Source organism: Sarcophilus harrisii, chromosome 5 (assembly GCF_902635505.1).
Source record: "Sarcophilus harrisii chromosome 5, mSarHar1.11, whole genome shotgun sequence".
Taxonomy (NCBI): domain Eukaryota; kingdom Metazoa; phylum Chordata; class Mammalia; order Dasyuromorphia; family Dasyuridae; genus Sarcophilus; species Sarcophilus harrisii.
The window spans coordinates 163027905-163053203 of record NC_045430.1 but is presented as its reverse complement, the minus strand read 5'-3'; the positions used below and the strand labels follow the sequence as shown (position 1 = coordinate 163053203).

Sequence of the window (25299 nt, the reverse complement as noted above, 5' to 3'; positions counted from 1 at the left end):
GTTTCCCTTTTTTTAGGTTAGAGAAGATAGAGGATGAGAAAATAAAAGTTTGTTAATTTTTTTTAAATTAACAGCAAAAATACAAAGAGATAATCTCTGCCCCAATATAATACTGGGGTACAAGTTTACTGATTTAAAAAAATACAGAATTCATACAAAATAAATATAATTCTCATGAGTTTTACTACAAGCCCTCAACAATAAATAAATTCTGTAATTAATTTAAGAGAATTATAGAATCTTGTTCACTGGAAGACAAAGTATACTACACAAGAAACATCTAGTAATGGGACTGAGAGGATCAATCCCTTTCACTGGCTCAATATGTAAAACAAAACAAACAAAAATGCTGGGACATCCAGATGGGAGAATGGGAAGCAGTGAAGACTCAGAGCAATTGTGGAGATCCTATTCCTCCCCAATTCCAAGGGTCATGCTACAAATTTTTTTTCTCAGTTTCTTTTACACAGATCTTTGTAACAATATTCCAAGTCAAATTATCTCTTATCCATATGAAGGACCGTTCCATATCATTAGTAATAAGAGAACTATCTCTTAAAACAACTTTAGAGCTTCATTGCACACCTAGTAAAACTCACAAAATGTGGAAAAAGTCAAAATTTAGAGACTGCAGAAAGATAGGCATATAAATACAGTTTTAGTCAACCTACAAATTCTTCCAACAATTCTAGAAAGCTTTTAGAAAAGTGACTAACCTGTCCATATCTTTTAACCAAAGATCCCAACTGCTAAATACAAGGTAAACTGTCCCTTTAAAAGGTCCTTTTCATGTAGAGCAATTTAGTGATGAAAAGATAAAAAATTATATTTTTACATAAAGTTAAAGGTTCATATCAATAGCTAAAGGATTTAACATACTGTCATTGATGAACATTTTGAGAGCTAAAAGCAGTAGGAAAGAACTTTTCAAAAATAAAAACTTCTAATATGTACCCAAAGAAATGGCTTTTTTATAAGATTTGAGTAGTTTTAAAGAAAATGACCTATGCAGTCAATACAAAATCTCAAAATATCTAGTGACAATAGAATGATGTCTCAATTGTGTCAGCATTTTGCCGTTTTAAAGATGTAGCAAAAATAGCTTGTTTAATAAAAACTTAGAAATTTGAGTATAAAAGAATAATTTCAAAAATATTAAAGAAGATATTAGCTGAAATCTTTAGAGTGGCAGAAAACTATGGAAGCTTAGAATATCTGTATATAATTTTATGACTTTATATAATTTTATTTGGGGCCTAAGGTATGATTATAAAAGGACTACATATTTAATAGAAGAAATCTGGAGAGAAATGACTATTTAAGTGAAGGGTCAGTCACTGAGAGACAAAGCTATTTAATTAAGCCACTGAAAGTGTAGAACTGGGTTTAGGAACCTGAGAATTGAAGACTGAGGAGGGGTACTAAAAAACTGCTCTGTGGGAGATGTGGAAGTTAGAAGCAGTCAGCTGACAGAAGGCTTCAGCTACATGATTTCTGATGGGAGAAGGAACTGACTTCACAAAACAAAGAGCTTCAGCAATATCTATCTCTTCAGCACCCTCTGGAGGTGGAAAGATGAAGCTTTTCCTAAGGGCCTATTGACATCTGCTGCTACCTATGGCTGACAAAGCTTGAATTGTACCAGCTTCATATCCTCTTGATTATTAGCTAAGAATGAATGAAGGCATTTATTAAGCTTCATTATATGGAAAGCACTGGCTAAGCACTGGGGCTGCAAACATGTCAGTCCCTTCTTTCAAGGTGACCTTCTACTTGGGGAAGATAAAATTTCAGCCATGAGTCTGACAGAAAAGTCCCATGGTCCTTAAGATTCAGTGGCAAAGGAGAAAGCAATGCTTCTCCTTTAATGTCATTTAAGGGGACAAATTCACATTAGATACCGAACCTTTTGACAATACTAAGGACTCCAGATTACAAGAACCTTCTTTTCTGGGTCTACAGTAGATATGGCTACAGCAAAGAGATCACAAAGGGAAAGGAACCTAGCTGTGCTAATATAAACAGCCCTTTTCTTTCTTTTTTTTTTTAAATAACTTTTTATTGACAGAACCCATGCCAGGGTAATTTTTTACAACATTATCCCTTGCACTCACTTCTGTTCTGATTTTTCTCCTCCCTCCCTTTACCCCCTCGCCCAGATGGCAAGCAGTTTTATACATGTTAAATATGTTATAGTATATCCTAGATACACTATATGTGTGCAGAACCGAACAGTTCTCTTGTTGCACAGGAAGAATTGGATTCAGAAAGTAAAAATAACCTGGGAAGAAAAACAAAAATGTAAACAGTTTACATTCATTTCCCAGTGTTCTTTCTTTGGGTGTAGCTGCTTCTGTCCATCATTGATCAATTGAAACTGAATCAGATCTTCTCTTTGTTGAAGAAATCCACTTCCATCAGAATACTAAACAGCCCTTTTCATGGTGGCAAGAAACCGGAAACTGAGTGGACGCCCATAAGTTGGAGAATGGCTGAATAAGTTAAGGTATATGAATGCTACAAAATATTATTGTTCTGTAAGAAACGACCAACAGGATGATTTCAGAGAGGCCTGGAGAGACCTACATGAACCGATGTTGAATGAAGTGAGTAGAACTAGGAGGTCACTGTACATAGCAACAAGATTATATGATGATCAATTCTGATGGATGTGACTCTTTTCAACAGTGAGGTGATTTAGGTCAGTTCCAATGGTTTTGTGATAGAGAAAGCTACCTACACCCAGAGGGAGGACAATGGGAACTGAGTGTGGATCACAACATAGTATTTTCACCTTTTTTTATCGTTGTTTGCTTGCTTGTTTTTTTCCTCATTTTTTCCCCTTATGATTTGATTTTTCTTACACTATATGATACATGTAGAAATATGTTTAGAAGAATTGTACATATTTAACCTATAATGGATTACTTACTTTCCAGGGAAGGGGGAAGAAAGGAAAGAAGGGAGAAAAATTTGGAACACAAGATTTTTCACAGGTGAATATTGAAAACTATCCTTATATGTATTTACATGTATTTAAAATAGCTATTGCTATTTTTTAAAAATGAGAGACAAAACTGAAAAAAAATAAAACTAAGAAACTAGGGGGGGTTGGGGGGGAGAAGGGAGAAGGGATGTGGCTGTAGCACCTGAAAGTACAGTTGTCAGATGTTACCTCTAAAGGATTTTTTATTTCCCTGGATGGTGACTGCAGGCACTGGACTGGGAACACTGATATTCCCAAGGCTGTTGGGTTCAGGGTTCATCTGGATCCCAAGGGAAAATGATCTTGGTGATGGCCTGACTTGCGTTTTGCATGTTGCCTCCTGTCTCTCTCTTGACGACCCACTGCTTCAGCTAAGGTGGCCTGCTTGCCCTATGGGGAGCAAGAAGTTGGTAGCTGATGGAGTGATTGACAAAATAAACCTAACCAAGATGGAACCAAATTTAACAGGTCAACCTGAACTATGTTGCTGTGAGCTGATTGTACAACACAACATCCTGGTGAGTAAATAGCTTAAAATAACTAGCAGAGATAACTAGTTTGAAGAGCTCTATGTATAGTTTTCTGATTTAAAGATGACTTCTATTTATACAAGGGATTCCTAAATATCATTCTGATAGTAACTGTAATTACTATGTTCTGTTCAAATACAGAAGAAAAAAGGATCTGCCCATCTGAAGAGTAGCTAGGATAATGACAAGAGCAAATGTTCCTGAATGGAATTTTTTCCTGCAAGTGTTTTCCTGATACATTTTTATATGTATGCACCCAATCTTCACCACAGACACTGAGAGCCTCGGTGGGAGAGTAGGGTCCAGTCAGTTACTACTGTGACATTTTAGGAGTGGCGAACACCCTCAATAGCCAAATAATTTAGGTCTTTGGTCCACATGTCAGTCAGTGAATAAGCAATTATTAAGCACTTACACTATCAGGGACTGGGCTAAGGGTAAGCTGGGGTACAAAGAAAGGCAACAAACAAAACAAAACCAACAATCCTGCCTTCACGAAGTTATAAAGACATTCATTTCAAAAGGAAAAGTCACATATACACCAGAATACTCACTGCAGCATGTCTGAGAAAGCAAAGAATTAGAAATGAAGTAAATGCCCAAGCACAGGTTATTGACTAAACAAACTGGAAAACATGAATAAAGTACACCTCTTGATACCCCTTCCCTCCCTCCATATAAAAAATGTAAATACAAAGCTTAGAACTACAGCTAAACATCCAGTCTAGGTTTCAAGACCTCAAAGGAGAGGGAACCCAACAACTTTCCAGGCAAATTCAGGTTTCAGTTTAGAAAAAAATGAATAAGAGAATGATTAAGTATTTATAAATTGCAAGTATCTAAATGAGAGGCAGCCTGGTATAGTGAGTAGACAATCAGTATCAGAGTGAAGAAAAGCTGGGTTCAAGTTTAGTATCTTTGATTAGTTTGGCTATTGTCTTTCATTCTCAAAGAAGACTGAAATGGCATCACTATGTTAGAGTCAAGTTAGTGTGTCCAAGTGTGGCTGCTCAGATAAGTAGGAGTTCCATGCTCTGCCACAGGTTAGGCATAAACACTCTATGTGAACCTCTGGGGTGGGTTCTCTCATTTTACATATCTGAAACTTCTTTTGAGCTGCTTCAATTCTGCTTTGCTCATAGAGCACCTTCAATGATGAGGGCACACAAAGCTGGGTGGTTCTATGCCAGTATCTCCCAAGTCATGCAATCAGCTCAAGTTCATAAGAGATCCTGGCTGAAAGTCCAACTGAAGAAGAGGTTTTGAAGTCCATTAAGTCTCTCTTTCATATAAAAGCATCTGGGACTAATTCTATTCCAGCTGAGATTTACAAGGTGTGGGCTTCATTGCTCATACAAAAGCTGACTGAAATTTTCCAAGTTATATGGCAAGAAGGGCTTATCTCCTATGAGTTCAAGGATGCCTCTATTGTCAATCTCTACAAATGGAAAGGAAAAAAGATTGTCCTATAACAATCACAGAATGTCTCTTAGTCACTGCTGGGCAAGTTTCTTTCCAGAGTCCTCTCTAACAGGCTGATTCTCTACCTGGAAGATGGTCATCAATATGAGTCAGTAAAGCTTCAGAAGGGATTAAGGAACAGTGCTTATGGTGTTTGCTGCCCAACAACCCCAGGAGAAATGCCAGAAGCAGAATAGCATAATATTTTAATACTGCCTGTCTCAACAGATTATGGGAAATTATGTCAAAATTTGGTTACCCAGAAAAGTTCATCAGTATTATATCAGTCTCTGATACATTGTACTAGCAATATAACCTATATATGTTATTTACCCTCTCACTGCTCCCAATACATTATAAATTGTAGAATAAGTTGTGGATTCACATTGGCAAAGAGAGTTTCCTTACCAGTAATAACCTACTTACTACACAGAAATCATAGGTCTGGACCCCCCTCTAAAATTTCTCTCAATATTCCATAATTCTACTATTTATGTTCCATCTATTAAATATTAAGGTTAGTCTTAAGTTAATTCTGAAAAATTCATTTTTCCAAAAGATTTATTATCTGAACAGAAAAAAAGACTACATTTATGAAATACCGAGAAAGATCACATGTTTGTATTTCCTAATGATGAAATATAGATGAAATATGTTACTTTCTAAACTGTATATTGGGTAATTTGTAAAAATTATGAGTTATACTTTAAAATTAAGTCAGCTCTGCTGGACATATATATACAAGTTTTATGAAATTTGGTCCAAAGTTATTTAGATATTATCTATATTGTGAATCTTAAAGTTTTTTTTTAAAGGTAGTTTTGAAAACAAGGGACAAGAAAGATTGATTTGCAAAGGCAATTGATAGTTTGAATGAAACAGTTAGTTAGAATCTCACAAGCTAAAGTATTGATTTTTAAAACATTTTTTTCCTCAACTGGTATATATGTTAAAATTGGAAATTCTCTGTAAATTACATGAGATTCTGCTCCATTTTTGTGATAGGCTATGTTCTGTCTACTTGGCTATCACTTATGAAAGTTGTGAAATTGCTAATTAAGTTGTTTGGGGTTATTGTTGTAATATTGAAACCTACAATTGTTAAGGATTATTGATGTGATAGGTTGTTGGAGAAAGAGAGATGTTACAGGGCAGAGAGAGAAACAGGATGTTTTGGCTGACACCAAAAGATGTAGTTCTAGGCCCCCCAAATGGAAGGACAGAATAGAAAGAATAGACTAGGAATGGTAAATGTGAAATAGAGTAGAAGAGTATAGAAAGGACTTTTAATAATTAATGATGGAAAGGGAAAGATCCTTAATGGAACTTGCCATTTGCAGGAAAAAGGAAACACCCCATGGGGTTAGGGCATATCCTTGGTTGGCAGGCTAAATCCTGAAAGGGATTTAACATCCTAAAAGAATTAGCTATGAGGAGGAAAAGTAGGGTCACAAAGCATAGTGAAGTTAGGAAAGACACTATGTGACTTGGGAAAGTGAAGACTTAGCCCACCTTTCCCTCACTGGATGTAGCTGCTCCTTTGACATGAGAAAACAAACTCACTCACTGGAGCTCACCACCCCCACCCCCCCAACTTCTGCCACTTCCCCTTGCTGGTTGAATGAAATTAATATTAATTGCTTCTGTTGTTTAAAGGAATAGCTTACATTTACCTGGTGTTAATAACTGAATGTTTTTATTTTTCAAGTGCTATTCTAAGGCAAAGTCATTTGTGATGCTATATCAAAGGTTCTACCGCTTAGCAATGCAAGAAACTTCTAAGAGAAGTTTTATTAGATTTCTGGTTAACTCCAAATTCTCTGAAAATGGTTATTTCAAAATCCATTCAGCAAATTATCTAATATTTATTAAGTGCATTATGCTCTCTTTCTTTAATGAATATGATCCATGGCTTTCTTGCTCTATAGGCACATGGGATAGATAGTTGAGGATTTAAAACCTGATTAGTGAAACTTGCTATTGAGATGAAATCTCTTGGGATTATAACTGTTATTGCTTTGAGTTTTGAATTGGGGAATGATTATCTGTTGAATTATTAAGTGAATAACCCACCATTTGAGAGCTGAATTGTCTAAAGAAGAATTGTTACTACAAGACTTTGTCAACTGTGCCTTCAGATTGAGGTCCTGAAGGATCAGTTTTGATGCTATAGTAATCATGCCCCTGCCTTTTTCCTCCTACAATCAGAGTAAGTGGTCAATAGAAGTCATAAGCACAGACCAAGTATGTAATATTTGCTGTTTTTGATCTGAAAATATGTAGCCATTATATCTTATAACTAAGAACATGAATATTTGATCTGGTCATCTATTTGTTGTTAGATGTATGTGTCTATATGAATAAGGTCCTTAAGACCTTATTACAGGGGTCCTCAAACTATGGCCCGAGGGCCAGATACAGCAGCCGAGGACGTTTATCCCCCTCACCCAGGGTTATTAAGTTTCTTTATTTAAAGGCCCACAAAACAAAGTTTTTGTTTTTACTATAGTCTAGCCCTCCAAAAGTCTGAGGGACAGTGAACTGGCCCCCTATTTAAAAAGTTTGAGGACCCCTGCCTTATTGTAAGAACAACTGATACAACTGTCTGTAGGACCTATTATTTTATTCATTATTGAAACTGAAGCTGAAACATCTTTGGTTTGGAGAAGATTTTAGTGTACAGTTTTCTTAGAAGGATATAACTTATGGAATGTTATATTACATCAATGGAAAAATTTATGGAAATGTGAGTGGTTTTTAAACATCTTCAGACCAACTTCTAATCCCAGAGCCAAGCCAGTAGAACTTTTTAGGCCTATAACAGCTATGGCTACAAAGGGTCTTGTGAAATCTATTTTCACTGGTCTCAAGCTAAAAACCCAAGTGACTTCTAAAAGTGCCATTGAACCCCCTTCTCCTGAAACCAGTTCAGAGTTATAAAGATACTTATCAATGTGTGTGTGTGTGTGTGTGTGTGTGTGTGTATAAAAGTTATTGGCAGGAAGAGGAGGAACATGTGTTACAATTGGAAATTTCATTCCTAGCACAGCCCTATCAGAAGAATTGGTAGAGAATTCAGGGATTAATTATGCATCCTGTGTAAGGAAGGAGATCTGTGCAAGGGTTAATAGACTTTTATGAAATAGGATGTAACAAAAAAAAAAAAAATAGCCAAATGTGAGGTGTTAGAAAAGTAGGTGGAAACCAAATTGTTAAAAAGAAAAAAAGTGGAATTGTGAGAAATCAAATTGGAGAAATGAAACTTAGATACCTAAAACTCACAAGGACATCAAGGAATAATCAAGGATGGACTTCATGTTCTCCCAAAAGAATGTAAAACTCCTTGAAAGCAAGGATCATCTATGTAATGAAAGCTGGAGATTTATGTCCTGTAAATTCTGTAATGTCCACTTAATGGGGAATCAGGGATGGGAACCCATAAATCAAGAAGATAGGAGAAGTCCCAAAGGTGAGATCTATATAGAAATTGAAAAATTGTATCAGGATTGGTGTGAGAAGTCCTCAAATGAACACAAAAAAGAGGAGAGATTAAGCGGCATAAAAGTGAGGCCTACTCAGAAAACTGGCCCCTGCCATGGTTTAGAGCTACAGTTCCTGGAAAAATCCCCTTCCTTGTACTCTTGCTTAATCCCACACAAACTGTTTGTAATCTCCAGTGCCTTGTTCTTGTACCCTGAGGGTGGAGTAGATTCCCCTGACAAACTGTGAACTCTAAGACTAAAATCAGTAACAGCTGAGGCCCAAATTCAAAGTATTAAAAAACCCTGCTCTGTTGCCTGTCCTTTGCCTTCATTCACTAGAGTATCCTGGTGAAAATGATACCCCTTTGCTGCAGGAATTAAATAAACCACTTTCTGTTCTGGCTTTGAGAAACTTCTATTTGAATTATTTTGAGTTGGTGGTTGCTGTCCCACACATTGTACATTTCTATTTAATTAAAAATTGCAACAGTAGATCAGGTTTTTTCTAAGAAAAGTACCAAGTGGATAACAAATTTCTTCCTTTGTAATCCACAGATATTTACCAACACATACTTTTGGGAAAAGTGTTGGTCAAATCAGCTGAATTCAAATCACTGAATTGCAAAACATTACAAAAACTTTTTTCATTTCCATTAAAAATTACACCTATCAAATAAACATAAAAGATAAATTTGGAAGTAAAGAAATTCCATTCTTTCTAGCACCAACAGATCTCTAGGAGAAAAAAAGAACAGAAAGAATAATCTGTAGAATTTTCAAATAATCTATTATAACAGGATAATAGAGTAAAATATCAATACTCTTGACAAAAATGATAAAATTCCAGGTTTCATAAAAATCTGGATAAAATTAATTACTATGAAAAAGCTTTACATTTTAAAAAACTGCTTCAGTTCACATTTAAATTACCTTGCTCAAAAAAGAGGTATTCTTACAACTGAGCAAAGATGCTTAAAATAACTATTCAACATTATGATTTTAAAGAAGCCTGGAGAGTTACATGAACTGATGTTAAGTAAAATGAGCAGAACCAGGATTTCACTGTACGCAGCAAAGGACATGGCTCTTCTCAAAATGAAGAGATTCAGGCCAGTTCCAATGATCTTGTGATAAGAGCCATCTACACCCAGAGGGAGGACTGTGGGAACTGAATGTGGATCACTACATAGAATTTTCACTTCTTTTGTTGTTGTTTGCTTGAATTATATTTTCTTTCTCGTTTTTTCCCTTTTTCATCTGATTCTTCTTTTTTATTTTATTTTTGTGGAGGCAATTGGGGTTAAGTGACTTGCGCAGGGTCATGCAGCTAAGATGGTTAAGTATGGGAGACAAAATTTGAACTCAGATCCTCCTGACTTCAGGGCTGGTGCTCTATCCACTGCACCACCTAGCTGCCCTGTCATGGGATTCTTCTTGTGCATCAAAATAATTATATAAATATGCCTATATTGGATTTATATATATATATATATATATATATATATATATGTATGTATGTTTTACCATGTTTAACATATATTAGATTACTTACCATCTAGGAGAGGGGGTGGGGGGTGGGGGATTGGAACACAAGGTTTTGCATTGGTCAATGGTGAAAAATTATGCATATGTTTTTAAAACCAAAAGCGTCAATAGAAAAAAAAATTTACACCCCCCCCCCAAAAAAAAAATTGTTATTCAAAAGTAAAAACAAAAGATCCCAGTCCATGAACCACAGAGATTTCCTTATTGTTTTGAGTTTGGTTTGGTTTTGGTTTTTTAAACTCTCTGAAAGTTTGCACATTTCTTATGAAGGATAGTGGGCAGTCCAAAATACTCTGCTGGACTTTGAATGAACACAGAACTTAATGGCTAATTCCCTTCTTTAGTTATTTAAACAAGATTCCCAGATAAACTCATTTTCTATGAATTTACTATCCCTTATGGAATGCAGGGTTCATTAAAAACTTAATATTTTTGTTACCTTCCTCCTTAAGGGTGTCTTTTTCCTAATTAATTGTGAGTTCCTCTAGGCAACTCAGCTTACATCTTTTTCTTGTTAATTGCTAAAAAAAAAAAAGAAAAAAAAAAAAGAAAAAAGAAAAAAAAAATCACATACAAATTCAGCCCTCTGTTAGCCAAGAAGAAGGGTGTCAAGTGTGTCACAGTGGAAAAGTCAAATTTCGCTGAGTCTCAGTTTTGCCTAATCTATAAAATGAAAATATTAGCCTAAGTGAAATCTAAGAATTCTTATCTATCATCTATATGAAATTAATTCTTAATCTATATGAACCTCTGGAGACATTAAAAATACCCAAAAAACTTCTTCAAAAACTACTTTTTTTCCTACTAGTCTCTTCTAACCAAGAAAGTTTTTTCTTCAACCATTCGTGATAAATTTTTAAACCATTTCATTGATTTTCTGGTTTTTAATTACCTCTGTTGTAACAGTGATGAATCCTATTTTTTCACTTCAAATGTAACTAACTACACTATTTCTACACATTGTTTTTCAAGGAAGATATATTCTTAGTTCTAAACAGCAAAGTTGTAAGAAAATTTTTGAAATGTGTAAAAAAAAAAATACAGAATGATACAGCTGTAATATGAATGTCTCTTAGGGGCATCTAGTTCAATATTCTCATTTTACATATGAGGATATTATGGCTTGAAGAGATAACATCATATTCCCAAGGTCAATCTGCAAGTTAAGTGACATTTTCCATGACTATCTATTTCCCCATGCTCTGAATGCTCTCCCCTCCCTATCTCAAGGAGGGCACCCTGACTTCCTTCAAGTCTCAGTAAAGTCTCATTTTCTACAAGAAGCCTTTTTTCAATCCTCAGAATCTTAACTGTTTTTCCTTCTAAGATCAGCCCCAATTTCTCCTGTCCTTATTTCATTTGTGCAGAGTAGTTCGTGTGTTTTCTCTCCCAATAGATTATGAGCTCCTTGAGGATGATGATTGTATTTAGCCTTTCTTTGTATCCCCAATATTTAGTTTAGTACCCAGCACATAGGAAGTTCTTAAATGTAACTTCATTGACTGAAGTTAAGAGAAAGGACTTGAACCTAAGATGTTTTTAGACCAAGGCTCTTTCTAGCTTAAGGAGCTAGAGGCAGCTTAAAGTCTAGGTGGTAAAGTAAAACTAGCACCCAAGAAACATTCCATCCAATTAGCTACTTACCTATGTGGGTCCAAAAATAAATTAAGTTGAGATTTTAAATAATAGTGGGGCACATAAAATCCTTAGCTATGGCACATACAAACAATAAAAAACACAATTAGGAGTAAAAATGTGAACATTAGAACAAGATGTCTCTTCAACAATCAGGACCAGAAATTCTAATACTTGATCATTAAGTTGAGTTATCTTACTAATGGATAATAGTTCAAATACTATTACATAATTGAGTTATTTTTTTTCATCATCCAACTCTATATTACCTACCTTGATACAGATTTTTCTTTTTTTTTTAAATAGGCACCACTTTGCTTTATGGAACAAAATAACCATCAGAAAACTGGCTGTAAAACAAATTGCAATGTGTCTTCACAGTGATTCCAATATAACAGCAGAAATATGCTAAAAGACATGAAAATTCTCATACAGACCAAATTTAAAACTTTTAACAAAAAAGAAGATAGAATTAAGCCCCCCAAAGAGTTGAGTTTTGTTTTGCCTGAGAGTACTGTTATGCAGCATCTTCCAATTATAAATCTTTCCTTTGGAGTTGGCCATCTCACTGGCTTTCATCCTTGGATGAATGTTTTTGTGCTTAGGTATCAACTAGACTTATAATTGTAGAGCCCATGAAATAATTGACACTGAAAATTATTAAAGTCTTAAATCCTAAATTAAAAGTCTCATATTACAAATGAGTTATTTTCTCTAAATCAATGAGCTCATTAAAAATGAAACATAGACATGTACTAAAAAAAAAAAAAAAAATAGTCTTCTTTAATCTTACAACCAAAGACAACTTAGTTAAGCTCAGGATATTAGTAAAGAGATATGGATGGTCTTCACTTTCCCCATTCCCACTTTATGTTCTTACTCTTACAAATTTATGCCTCAAAACTCTTTATCTTTTTAAGCTGAAATCCTACTCAGGCTTCAAAACCTAACTCAAATGCCACCTTTTCTAAATAACCTTTCCAGATTTTCCCTGATAGGAAATTCCTTCTTAGAAAATCAATCTGATTTTTCATTCAAACATTTATTAGGCACTTAATGCATGCAATGCATTGTACTAGAAACTAGGAAAGATACTAAGATGAGTGACTTAGTTGACACCCTCAAGGAATTTAAAAATCTAATGATTACATAAAACTTTAATTGTGTTTCTCTTATGCAATTTTGTATTGATTGTTTGTATATATACTCCTCCTATTATACTATACGCTCTTATTAATCTTTTCATCTCCTCAAGAGTCTTTTAGCACAATAGTTTCTACATAATTAGTATTGGCTAGTCAGTTCTAAGTAATGCTAATTAGGAGCAAATCACTTGACCTAGCTGTGCCCCAATCTCCTTAGCTATAAAATGAAAGTAATTTCTAAATTATGTACCTCATAAGAGTACTGTGAACAATGACTGTAAGACACTATAAATAAATGACAAGTTATTCCTTGTTATAGGAAAAGAATTCTCACTTGTATAAGATTCAATGTGATAGACTCTGAGTTACTTTCCAAAAAAACATTAAGCATTACTAAGATATAGATCACTTTAATAATTAATCAAAATACAAATACAAACATTATTATTAAGTTGCAGCTCCACAATAAGCAGTTAATTGTTACTATTATGATGCTGTAAACATTCTTAATAGGGAACTATTACTTCGAAGTGGGAAGAATGAAGGGAAGACTTCACAGAGAAGATGCTATTTGAAACAAACCTTAAAGAATGGATAGAATTATTTCAGAGTCCGATTCTTTTTGTATAGCAAAATAACGGTTTGGTCACGTATACTTATTTTGTATTTAATTTATACTTTAATATATTTAACATGTCCTGGTCATCCAGCCATCTAGGGGAGGGGGGTGGGGGGAAGGAGGGGAAAAATTGGAACAAAAGATTTGGCAATTGTCAATGCTGTAAAATTACCCATGCATATAACTTGTAAATAAAAAGCTATTAAAAAAAAAAAGAATGAATAGAATTTTAACAGTCCCAAATATGAAACTGGTGTAAATAAAGCATAAAAGTAGAAGAATCCAATGTGTTCAGAGAATAACTAATCCAGTTTAATTGGATTATAGGATAAATGAATGGAAACAATAGGACATAAGGCAGGTAGTGTCTTTAGGTTGAAATATGCCTTGAATTAACATAGTTTATATTGTGAATATAATTTATATTATATTGTGAAGAAAAAAAAAGGCCCTATTTAGGCTTGGGGAATCCCAAGAATTCCTTCATAGATAATAACTGTGTGACCATGGACAAATCACTTAACCTCTCTTCAAAACCTCAGTTTCCTCAGCTGTAAAATGAAGAGAGTAAAATAAATTACACAGTAGGCTCAAAGTCAAGGAAAATCTGAGCTCAAATCTAGCCCCTAAAATTACTAGATGTGTAACTCTGGGCAAGGCAAATCATTTAATCTCTGGCTGTTTCAGTTTCCTCAACTTGAAAATGGGGATAATAATAACACCTACATTTCAGGGTTGTTGTAAAGATCAAAGGAGATAATATGTGTAAAGGCACAGTGCCTGGAACATAATATGCAGTTAATAAATGTTTCCTTCCTTCCTTCACAGCTTTGTTTTGACAAAATGACTTTATAAACCTCAATATATCAATATTAGTTGTCATTACTGCTGACTGCCATGCTCAGAAGTTTTTACTTTATTCATAAAGTAACAGAGTTTTTGAATAGGGTTGAAGACTAGAAGATGGGAGGTAGGTTTAAAGTCTATCTGTTGTCCAATAGAGCATCTCAACTAATTTTGTGGCAGTAGGACTGAAAAGGGGAATGAATGCAAGAAATATTGAGCAGTCAAGCTTTCAGACTTCTGAAAGTTTATAAAAGATTAATTACTATGGAAACTTCTTAAAATTTATTTTAAATACACTATGAAAATCATGCTTAAACAAAGTTTCTTTATTTTAAAAAAAGAGACCATCCTGGGATTCCTCACTCCCTTTCTGGACAGAAAAATATACTCTGTGTGTATATAAATAAAATTATTAGAACTACTAGAAATGTATATTTTCCACCAAATAATTTTAATGATGGGAAAAGATGAAGGGAAAGGAAATAAGTGTTTATATAATATTTACTATGTGCTAAACACTTTCTACAAATATTTTCTCATTTGATTTTTGCAAACTTTGAAACTGTTATCCAAATTTTATAGTTAGGAAAACTGAAGCAAACAAAGATTACGTTACTAATCTAGGATCACACAACAACCAAGTGTCTGAGGCTGAATTTGAATTCAGGTCTTCTTGATTCCAAATCCAGCTCTATACATGCACATTATCAGCTCACTATAATGTATAATTTAATGTATTTATAATTATACCTTTAGTGTACAATTTAATTAAATAATTTTAAGTCACAATTATCCTATTAAGTCACCTATAGGTAGATGAGTGGCACAGTAGAAAGAGTGCTAGGCTTAGAGTAAAGAACATATGAAATTGAAATCCTGCCTTAGATACTGATTAGCTATATGATCCTGGATTAGGCATTAATGATTATTTGCCTCAGTTTTCTCATCTATAAAATAAGAATAATAATAGCATCTACTTCTCAGGGTTCTTGTGAGGAAAGAATGAGATATCTGCAAAATACTTTGCTAACAAATACTAGATGATAATTTCAGTATATAAATTGCTAAAGTCTCCAAACTTAAAAACAAGTCTCCAAAATTATTTAAATTATTAAGTTATTTAAAGAGTTATAAAACCATTTAAGTTATTTGGTATCAAAATACCAAAATTGTACATTTTTTAAAATTATGTATTACACAAATTATTATATGTTTAGTTCCTACAACCGTTCAGATAAAGATAAAAAGACTACTGCTAAGAAATTATTAGTGGAGAGACACTCTGTTTTCCAGAGCTAAAGCCCAGCAACTGAGCTTTTTTTCCCTGAGTTTGGTATAACAACAATCCTTTTCGAACTGATAGCCCCCTGAGCTCCAGCAATCACCAACAGGCCCAGACAGGAAGCCCTGCCATGAATGAACTTTTTGTCATTAGACAACCTAGCCTCACTGTTGATAGTATGCCTCACTACAGTTGCTACATTATACTATCTGATTCTTTGTCTAGCCACAAATATATACGTCAAAGTTCAACCACACTAGTCACCCCACTAGGGGACAGCTCGGCACAAGTATCTAACCCACCTGTCCTTGCTTACAAGTCATTTCCCTCACTTTGAAATTTAAGTGTTTGATTCCTGATTCTCAAGTCTCTGGTCTGTTCTGGCTCCAGACATTCACAGATTTGAGGCCAGTTTGATCAGGGTGATACATCAAAACAACTATGCTATGAAGTCAGTTTTATTATTGTGGGGATTTTTTGGAGCCAAAATTACTGTTTTTCTTATTTAAAAAAAAGTCCTATTTGATTCTTCCTACCTACAATTAATTTTCTGTCCTGATATTTTGCTGCTCTTGAAAAAAAGATGACATGTAAAAAAAAGTTCCACATTTAAAAAAAAAAAAACTTGTTAAAAGCTTAGTCTACTATATTTTCAGTAAAACATAAAACCATATTAACAAACTACCTCTATCTAAGCATAGGGCCAGTATGCCACAAGCCTAAACACATGCTGTAGTGTTTAACATCAAAGTTAATGTATGAAAGCTGACTTTTGTATTCTGTTGGCCTTTTTCTCCCTTCTTTTAAACTTATTTTTCATTGCAAGGTTCAAGAACTCCTGTAAAAGAACACAGTTATCTCTGTATTATCTAAAGCACGGGATGTTGGGAATTTTCCCATCTTTAAGCTCCCTATTTTAATTGGCATGTTCAATGAAAATACATCAATTCCCTTAAGGAGGAATAGAGGAAAAGAAAGAGTATAGTGCAATTAAAGAAAAGTTATGAGAAAATGAAATACACACATGTATTTGTATTTTTATACAACACACACATACACACAACAATATAACAAATTAGACCAGTGAAGCTCTTAATTTTCTGCATTTCCATTGCTTTGAAGAAGAAAAGTTTCTATAAGGTTTTCTAAAACTTAGAGAGTACATTTATTTTTTTGCCACAAAATTTGATCTAGAAATGTAAAAATAAAAATGTTGGATTCCAAAATGGCAAAGTATATAAACAAAAAATTAACACTATAGGCAATATACCAGACAGGGAGAGCTTCAAAGAAAACTGATATTTTTAGCATATTTTCTATAACCTAAAAATTGCAGAATTGGTCCTATTCCTGAGCAAGAATCCTAGACAAGGGTATTTGTCAGCCAAGCAGTGCTTGTAAAGCAATGTAGAGATAATGTTTTCAATTTCCCAGAGAGGTCCTCATACATGCGTCACATTTACCATTTCCTAAAAAAAGCTCGTTTAAGAAAGCAGGCTCTCAGGAGACTATTTGCTTTCCTTCTCTGTCACACGAGAAGAACCACCACCAGGGGAACTGTAAACAGTAAAATTGTCCATGTTAAAAAAAATTGGGTAAAGGATTTCTATCTCTTCCCAAGGGATTTCTATCTCTTCCCATACCGATTTTGATAGTAACAGTACTAGGAAGCTAACTGGACCTTTGGCATTTGCCCTTTGGCACTGAAGATTGAATAGCCTGATCTCTAAAGACCTTTTCCAAAAAGGGAAAAAAAGTTAAATTTTAATTTAATTAATAAACTTTTTGGACAGTTTTCCCATTAGTTTCTTTATTTCTCATTTGAATATAAGGGGGAAAAAAGAAATGGTCTCCAGTTCCTCCTTTAGCATTTATAAAAAGTAAAACTATTTAAGTCTCAAAAATGCAAAGCATCAATATTTGACCTTACCCTTACAAGAAGTCCCCAAATAGGTGATCATGGGATCTAGGCCTAGAAGGGCCCTTAAAGATAAGTTCAAATAAATTGACTTTATAGACAATAAATTATTTACTTAAGATCACACTAAAAGGCAAAGTTGGCTCTACAATCCAAGTTTTCTGACTACATACATCTCATGACCCTTTCTATTTCACAAGGCCCCACAATGTCTGCCAGAAATGGACACTCTTATTACTAAAATAAATAAATAAATAAAAATAACGCCACGAGGCAGCAAAGTTGCTCAGAGCTAGCCAGGTGACACAGTAGATAGAATAGCAGGCCTGAGTTCAAATATAGCCTCTTTCTAGCTGTGTGATTCTTTACAAGTCACTTCATCCTATTTGCTTCAGTATCCTCATCTGTAAAAATGAGCTAGGGAGCCACTCCAGTAACTTTGCCACGAAAACCTCAAATGGGCTCACAAAGAGTCTGCCACGACTGAAACAACTGTACAACTCAAGTAGATAGAGCCCTGCAGCCTGGAATCAGGAAGAGCTGAGTTCAAATTGGACTTCAGACACTCAATAGCTGGGAAACAAGCCACTTGAGTTCTGTATGCTTTAGTTCACTGGAGAAGGAAATAGCAAACCACTCCAGTATCTTTGCCAAGAAATGCCCATGAATAGCATTGGCATGCTATGAACCACATGGGTCAGGAAGAGTCTGACAGAACTTCAAAACAACACCATTGTTAAAAAGCTATTCCCAAGCCTAAAACAACAGCTAGGGACACACAATAGGTACTTAATAAATGTTTGTTGATGGACGGAACTGAAATGTGCCTTCCAATAATTTTCACCTTTTGGTCCTTCCCTTTGTAACAACAAAGAATAAGTTCTATCCTTTTAGCTGACAATCCTTCAAATATTTGAAAACCATTATCATGTTCTCTTTCCCCTTTGGAGTCCCCAAGCCAATCATCTCCAATTCCTTCAATCAATTCTCTGTTACATAGTCTAAGAATAGTAGAAAGAAATTTACTTTCAAATATTTTGTTTTGTTTTATAACTGGCTTCTCTCCCTTTTTTTTTTCCATAGAGAAAATGCCAAGGGAAGTGAATCTTCTTAACTCATGTATTTGCTTCCAAACACAGGTGAAACTATTCCTTTGTTAAACTGATATAGCACCAGGCATTCATCCCCTTAGTTTCTATTATAATCCTTGAGATCCCAAGAAGTGAGAAACCCACTCAAAAACTGCCAGAGCTATTTAATGAAAATGGCTAGTTGTATGATAATAGATCTTTCATGTATACTCTCTGTATAAGTTCCACATAACAACATTATGAAATAGATCGTACAAATGAGTAATTACCCCCAACTTTGTAAGGACTACGTCACAAACCTAGAAAGAACTGCACTCAGGAGTCAAAACCATTAGGTCTTTGATTCAAAAACTCTCTATATCTGTATATTTTTCCAAAGTGCCACATTCCTGTTTTTCTCCTAAAAACTAGATATCCATTCACTCCAGTTTATCTTCAATTCTGATGCCGAATTAATTTTCCTAAAGAGCAAATTCAACCATGTCATCTCCATATTCAATAAATTCCAGTGGCCAAAAAGTGTCTGGAGCAAGACTAAATATCTTGCTCTATCTATCTCCACTTTGGATTTGGAAATTAACCCTCTGAGGCATTAAGTGATTTGTCCAGAGTCACAATGACAGCAAGTAGCAAAGTCAACTCAAAACACATCTTCTGAAATAGAAACCTTAGTTCTTGAGCTCTACACAACACATGAGGGCCAAAAGCCCTACTGGTTCTAACTGAAAATAAAAGTTTCTTTAAGTTTAGATACATAAGAAATGACTCAGTCAGTAAATAATAAGCACCCACTATGTGGGAGGCAATTTGCCAAGTTCTCTGGGTACAAATACAAAAATAAAACCACTCCTGTCCTCAAGGAGATTACATTCCTAGTTAGCATTAAATAACAAAATAATGTTACTACATATTTAGGCCCCCAAAACTAAAATAAAACTTTTAATACAAAAGAAAGAAATGTATGTCTAAGATTTTTTTTTTTTTGGCCCCACAAGTTCACAGATCACTATACTAATACAAAATCCACACGTATTACAGAAATCTCAGGATTCTCAGACTGCTAGTAATCAATAGAGAATTTATTAAAAAACAAAAAACAAAAAAAAAACCCTGATCGTGGAGGTAGAAACTACAGTAGATATCAAGCCAGATTTTCAGTGTTTTCTAAAATACAACTCATTTTGTGGTGTGAAATGTTTTCGAGATATTTCTGTTGCTGTGCTTTTAAGGACTTGTTGGCTAGTTTTCCATTTTATCCTACCATTACAAACCCTGAGATTTGAAAGTCAGGACACATTTCTTTCATACGTGTTATTATTGCATCGTGTTCCAGACTAAAATTCAGACAACTCTTTTAAGATTGGCCTCAATGAAAGAGTTAAGTTTCCTCAACAAGAAGGAAATCTCAGGTCTGGTTTAAAAAAAAAAAAAAGTTCTGGACACAAATAATAAGGGAAAGTTTAAAATTTCTTTAAAATTCCCATTAAGAGTACTGTAAATTCCAGATTTCCTGTCATTATGTTTGTTCTTCCTTCTACATCTGCTTTAGAGATCTGATGCTTCATTCAGACTCCCTAACTTGATAAAAAGCAACCGACAAACCTTGTCAAAACTGAGTTAGAAAATCGCCACCCCATTCAGCAGTCTGATTTTTAGGTCAAAAGCCGGGTAGGCGTAAACAACTTTCACACACATTGGAGCAGAGAGTGCTTCGAAATTGAGAAAGGACTCAACAACCACCACCTCCGAGGACTTCAAAAAGGGGTGGGGGCGGGGCGGCAGTTCTGCTCCCAAGCCAGCACCAGGCCCACCCCAATTTCCTCCAGCACCACCGCCCCGTCTAAATCTGCTTTTTCTGGACGCGAAGCTCTATTCTCCGACGCCTCGGCAGGTCCATTTCTCCCCCCCCGCCCGGCTGACTCATGGGAGTTTCTGGCAATGTCTTCAGGCCCGCAGTTTCCCGGAGTAAAACTACAACCCGGCACCACAACAGCGTGTATCCTGCCCCAGCTTTCTGGGTGGAGGAGCCTGGGCAACCGAAGTGACTGCTCTTTCCGAGAGTGCGTTCCCTTTGGGATTTAAAAGGAACGAAGCGGGGGAAGGAGTGAGGGTGATGACGAACGAGAAGAAGGAGTCTGGATGCTCCGGGACCAACCTGCGGGGGAGGAAGGGGGAGGGGGCAGGAAGGGGTGGGATGATTCTCCGAGCTGATCCCGTCCTCTCCCCTTCTCCAGTCTCCTACTCAAGGGAAAGCTGCGGGCTCTAGGGAGTAAGTGCTGCGGCTGGCACGCAGCAGGGCATGGGCAGGGGCAGCATGGGAGACTTCTCCTTCTGCCGACCCGCTCCTGCTCCCCCTCCTCAGAGTCCTCTCCGGGGGAAAGCGCCAAGTTCTCAGAAGCCACTATTTGGGCTGCGTGGTGCACGCAGCAGGGAGGAGGGCCACTTGCAGGGTCGGGACCGGAGGGCGGCTGCTTCGGGCCCGGCACCTTCTGGTGCGGGATGAGGCGGGAGGGAGCCCAACGGCTCCTTGCCTATCTTTCCCAGCCCGGCACGTACGTGGCTCCCACGAGCTCCACTCCCCCGCCTCCTCCCAGGCCGCCAGCCCTAACAACCTCGCCTGGAACTTCTGCTCTCTGGAGGCTACGGGAGCAGCTGGGCAAAGGCCACCCCGGGGGCAGTCCCCAGACCCAAGGCACCCCACGAGGCCGCCGAATCCCGCGGGCGGTAGGACCCCGGGGGAGCCGCCGCGGGGCCCATTCCCAGGCTCCTCAGCCCCCACCCCCCCTCCGGGGGATCCCCTAGCACCCCCTCTGCCATTACCCGCGCGCGGCCGCCCTTCCCCTCCCCCCGGCCCACGGGGCAGCGGGGGAAGGAGCGAGGGCCCCGGCACGAGTTGCACCAACTTCGGCGAGCGGGCCTGGGACGCCGCGCTCCCGCCTCCTACCTGTGCTCAGGTTGTCGTTGATTTTCAAGGGCACCCGCAGGATGTAGACGAGGAAGAGCATGATGAAGAACCACACGGTCCACAGATAAGTCCACGACCACACGATGCAGGACTTGAGCTGCTCCAGGAACCCCGGCCCCGCTTCAGCCATGTTTTCTGTCTCGCTCACCGGGGCTTTTTTTTTCTTCTTAAAGTCAGGAGTTGCTCCCGGTCCTGCCGCCGCCGCCCTCAGCTGCTGCTGCCGCCGCGGCCTCTCCGCCCCGGCCGCCCGGCTGACTCATGGGCCGACCCGGGCCCGGCCTGCCCTGCGAGAGCGCGGCGAGCGGCTGAGGCAGGAGCGCGGGCGCTGGGCTCCCCCGAAGCCGCCCGCGCTGCCCCGGCCCAAGCTTCTCCCCCCTCGCGGCTCCTTCCCCCTTCGGGATCCCAGCCTCCCCCCACCCCCGCGCCTCCTTCTTCCCCGCCTCCCCCTCCCTCTGCCGAGGTCACCAAGCAGCCGCGGTGCCCCCTTCCCTCTTCTCTTTAATAGTCAGCACACTCCGAGTTACCCCGACCCAAGTGCCGCTTCTTAAAGGAGAAACTGCTGCCACGGGCAGGGACTGGCGGAAAAGCCCGCCCGGGGAGCAGCTCCCCCTCCCCGCCTCGGGCTCCTCACTTCTCCGGGTCCGGGGCACACCGACCCCTGCTCCCAGCCACGTTTCTAAAGCTTGCGGCACTCGGTGTCCTAAAGGAAACCAACCCCAAAGCCCAGCCTGCTTCCTATGGAGACACATAATTACACTTGGGTTCTTGGGAACCCCCCCCCCCCCTGTGTGCAGACGCAGGCGGATAGGGCGCACAATATTAGGATTACAAAGGAAACCAACTTTAACACTCATATAAAGACAAATAATTGTACTCTTTATATATGTATGCATACATATAGACACACAGGTTATCCCCAAAAGTATAAAATAAATAGGATTACAAAGGAAACCAATTATACAGAAATGTAGTGATCAATATTTATAGATTTAAAATTTCCTATATACATACACATACATACACCAAACACATCAGGAATGCCTTGTGCATGTGTGCACATATGTATTTATATATGTATATATATACATATGTATATGTGTACATATGTATTTAGAGATAGACTTAGAAAAAAGCATAAAAAATATCAGATTACAATGGAAACCACACATATATGTATGTGTATATGAGCATTGTATATATATATATACATATATAATGATCAACATGTGTGTTTATGTTTACACACGTACTTTTGGACCACTGCATATTTGCATATGTTTCAAACAACAAAATACATAAAATTGCAAAGGACACTAATTGTATAGAAATATATTTAAATACATAATTGGGACACCCTACACATGTTTTTGTTGATCCCTGCATTTATATATTACTAGTTTCCTCTGTAATTCCATGGACTAAGTGCCTTTTGACATCTGGTATATGCATATGAAGATCTACCTTTCTTTACATTTATGAGTTTCAGGAGAGTCCACAAATGACTATCTTTTATCTCTCCATATTTAATTAGCTCACTTTTTCCCAAATTGTACGCTTTATAATTTATACCAGTAGTTTCCAGAATTAGCCTTATAGTACGTCAGAATTGACTCACTTTCCCTGAACTCCAAAGCTAAACTAATTTAGAGTGACTATATTGGAGGCAATCTGGCATAAGTAAGACTAACTCAGCCAGAGATACTTTTATTTTTGTTTTTGTTTACTTTGGAGCATTTTTTGTTGGCAGTTGGAGTCATGCAAGTTTTTTGACACCCTTTTCTTCCCCCCCCCTAAAAAACAAAACAAAACAAAACAAATATAGATGTTATATTATTTTTTCTTCTAATTTCTAGATTACTGATTAGACATGCTCATACCTTCTTTCCTAGGTCAAAGCGGCCCTTTCGAAATAAAAGTTTTGGAGCAGCTAAGTAGCACAGTAGATAGAGAACCAGATCTAAGTTCAAATAAATCTCAGATACTTGATGTTTACTGGTGGTAGGATCCTGGGCAAGTCATTTAACCACATTGCCTCACATAAAATAAAACCCAAGTATTCCTTGTGTTCCAAAGTGTGGATTTGCCTCATTAGGCTATAAGCTTGCTACTTATATCCATTAAACCAATTATGAGCTTTCACTTATGCCTGTGAAGTAAATCAGTAGACAGAGCATTAAATATTGAATGAGAAAGAACCAAATGTAAATTCTACCTCACACAGATTAGCTATATAACTCTGGGCAAATCAATTAGTTTTTATTTGCTTCAGTGACCTTTGTAAAATGGGGATAATAATAACACCTACCTCCCAGGATTGTTGTGAGGGTCAAATAAGATAAAATTTCTAAAGTGCCTATATAAATTCTAGATATTATAATTTTTATTATGTCTCCCACCTTAAAACATTGCTACATCTGCTAATATTTTTTAAATCTTGGTCTTTTAAATTGTCATCATAAATCTCTATAATTTATTGTTTAGGTTCTGAGAGCTTAGAATTAGTGTAGATTGTAATTGTTGTCTAGTTAGGGTCTTACCCTCCCAGATTAATATTTTTGTGATGGTAAATTAGGTCATCTTTTATCTCAATTCCCACCTACCCCTTAGTCATTGAAAGGGGATTGCCTCATATAAACAGAGGCCTGGAAGATGCCTTAATTTAGAAAGGCCAAGGCCATCCATTGTATTCCAGGCCATGCTGTCCCTTTGACCTATGTCTTGCCACTAGACTTGTTTAATTCTGGAAGGGAAAATGGGGCTGACAACTGCACAATTCTGTTTCACTTAATTCCATTTCAATGAAAAGTCAAGAGAGCACCCTCCTGATATAATTGATCTTTGAGAAGGAAATACAAACAACCATCTATATCTGATAAGAAAATGGTCTCCTCATTTCTTCCAACTAACATTCAAGATGTTAGGTCACTGAAAATTCCAGAGGGAATATTTCATTGTCAATTTTATTTATTTCTTTTTCATTTTACTTATAGTAAAATAAGATGTTCTATACTTCCCTCATGCCATGACCTTATGTTAATATAGTAGTTTGATGAATCTGTGATCTCATTAACATGGATATTCCCTTTTTCTGTGCAGATTGCTACCCATTCGTGATAGATAGGTATATCTCCCAATGTTTAAAGAGCTATGCTAAGCACTGAAGATAACAAATATATACTAACAAGCTTTTACCTGTCTTGAGAATGTAAGATTGTATATTTTTTAAAATGTACAATTGAAAAAAGAGGTAGGCTAGTCAATTATTGATAGAGATAACAAATAATTATTTATAGGTTCCACTGGAATCCATATAACATACGAAGTGGATCCTGTGCAGAAAATTTTTGGAAAAACATGGACAAGAATCCTACAGGATGAAAAGTTGTATCCCTAGTGTCTGGCAGGCAGCCAGGTAGATAGACTCAGGAAAACTCATCTTCCTGAGTTCAGATCTGGCCTCAGATACTTACTAAGTTTGTGATTCTGGGCAAGTTAGTTAACTCTGCCTCAATTTTCTAATCTGTAAAATGAACTGGAGAAGGAATGCAAACTACTCCAATCTCTTAGGCAAGAAAACCCCAAATGATATCACAAAAAGTGGGACAAAACTGAAACAGGTGAACAACATCAACAAAGTACCTGGCAATCAGTTTGTCAGTTAACTACCATTTCTTAAGCAATTACTATGTTTTAAACTTTAAGGATACAAAGAAAGGCAAAAGACTATCCTTGGGATCAAGAAATTCTATTATAATAGAAGAGCTTACATTCATTTCATCATCAAACTATCAAAA

The 25299-nt window shown here is 36.9% G+C and overlaps 1 protein-coding gene across 1 annotated transcript in view; it reads right to left on the bottom strand.

Annotated features, from left to right (window-relative positions):
- Positions 1-21715, bottom strand: part of ST7 (suppression of tumorigenicity 7) — a 282179-nt gene extending 260464 nt beyond the window's left edge. The window contains exon 1 of the mRNA XM_031938860.1: positions 21485-21715. Coding sequence (XP_031794720.1) covers positions 21485-21635 — 151 coding nt within the window. The 5' untranslated portion in view covers positions 21636-21715. The remainder of the gene's footprint in view (positions 1-21484) is intronic.
- Between the last annotated feature and the right edge of the window lie 3584 nt (positions 21716-25299).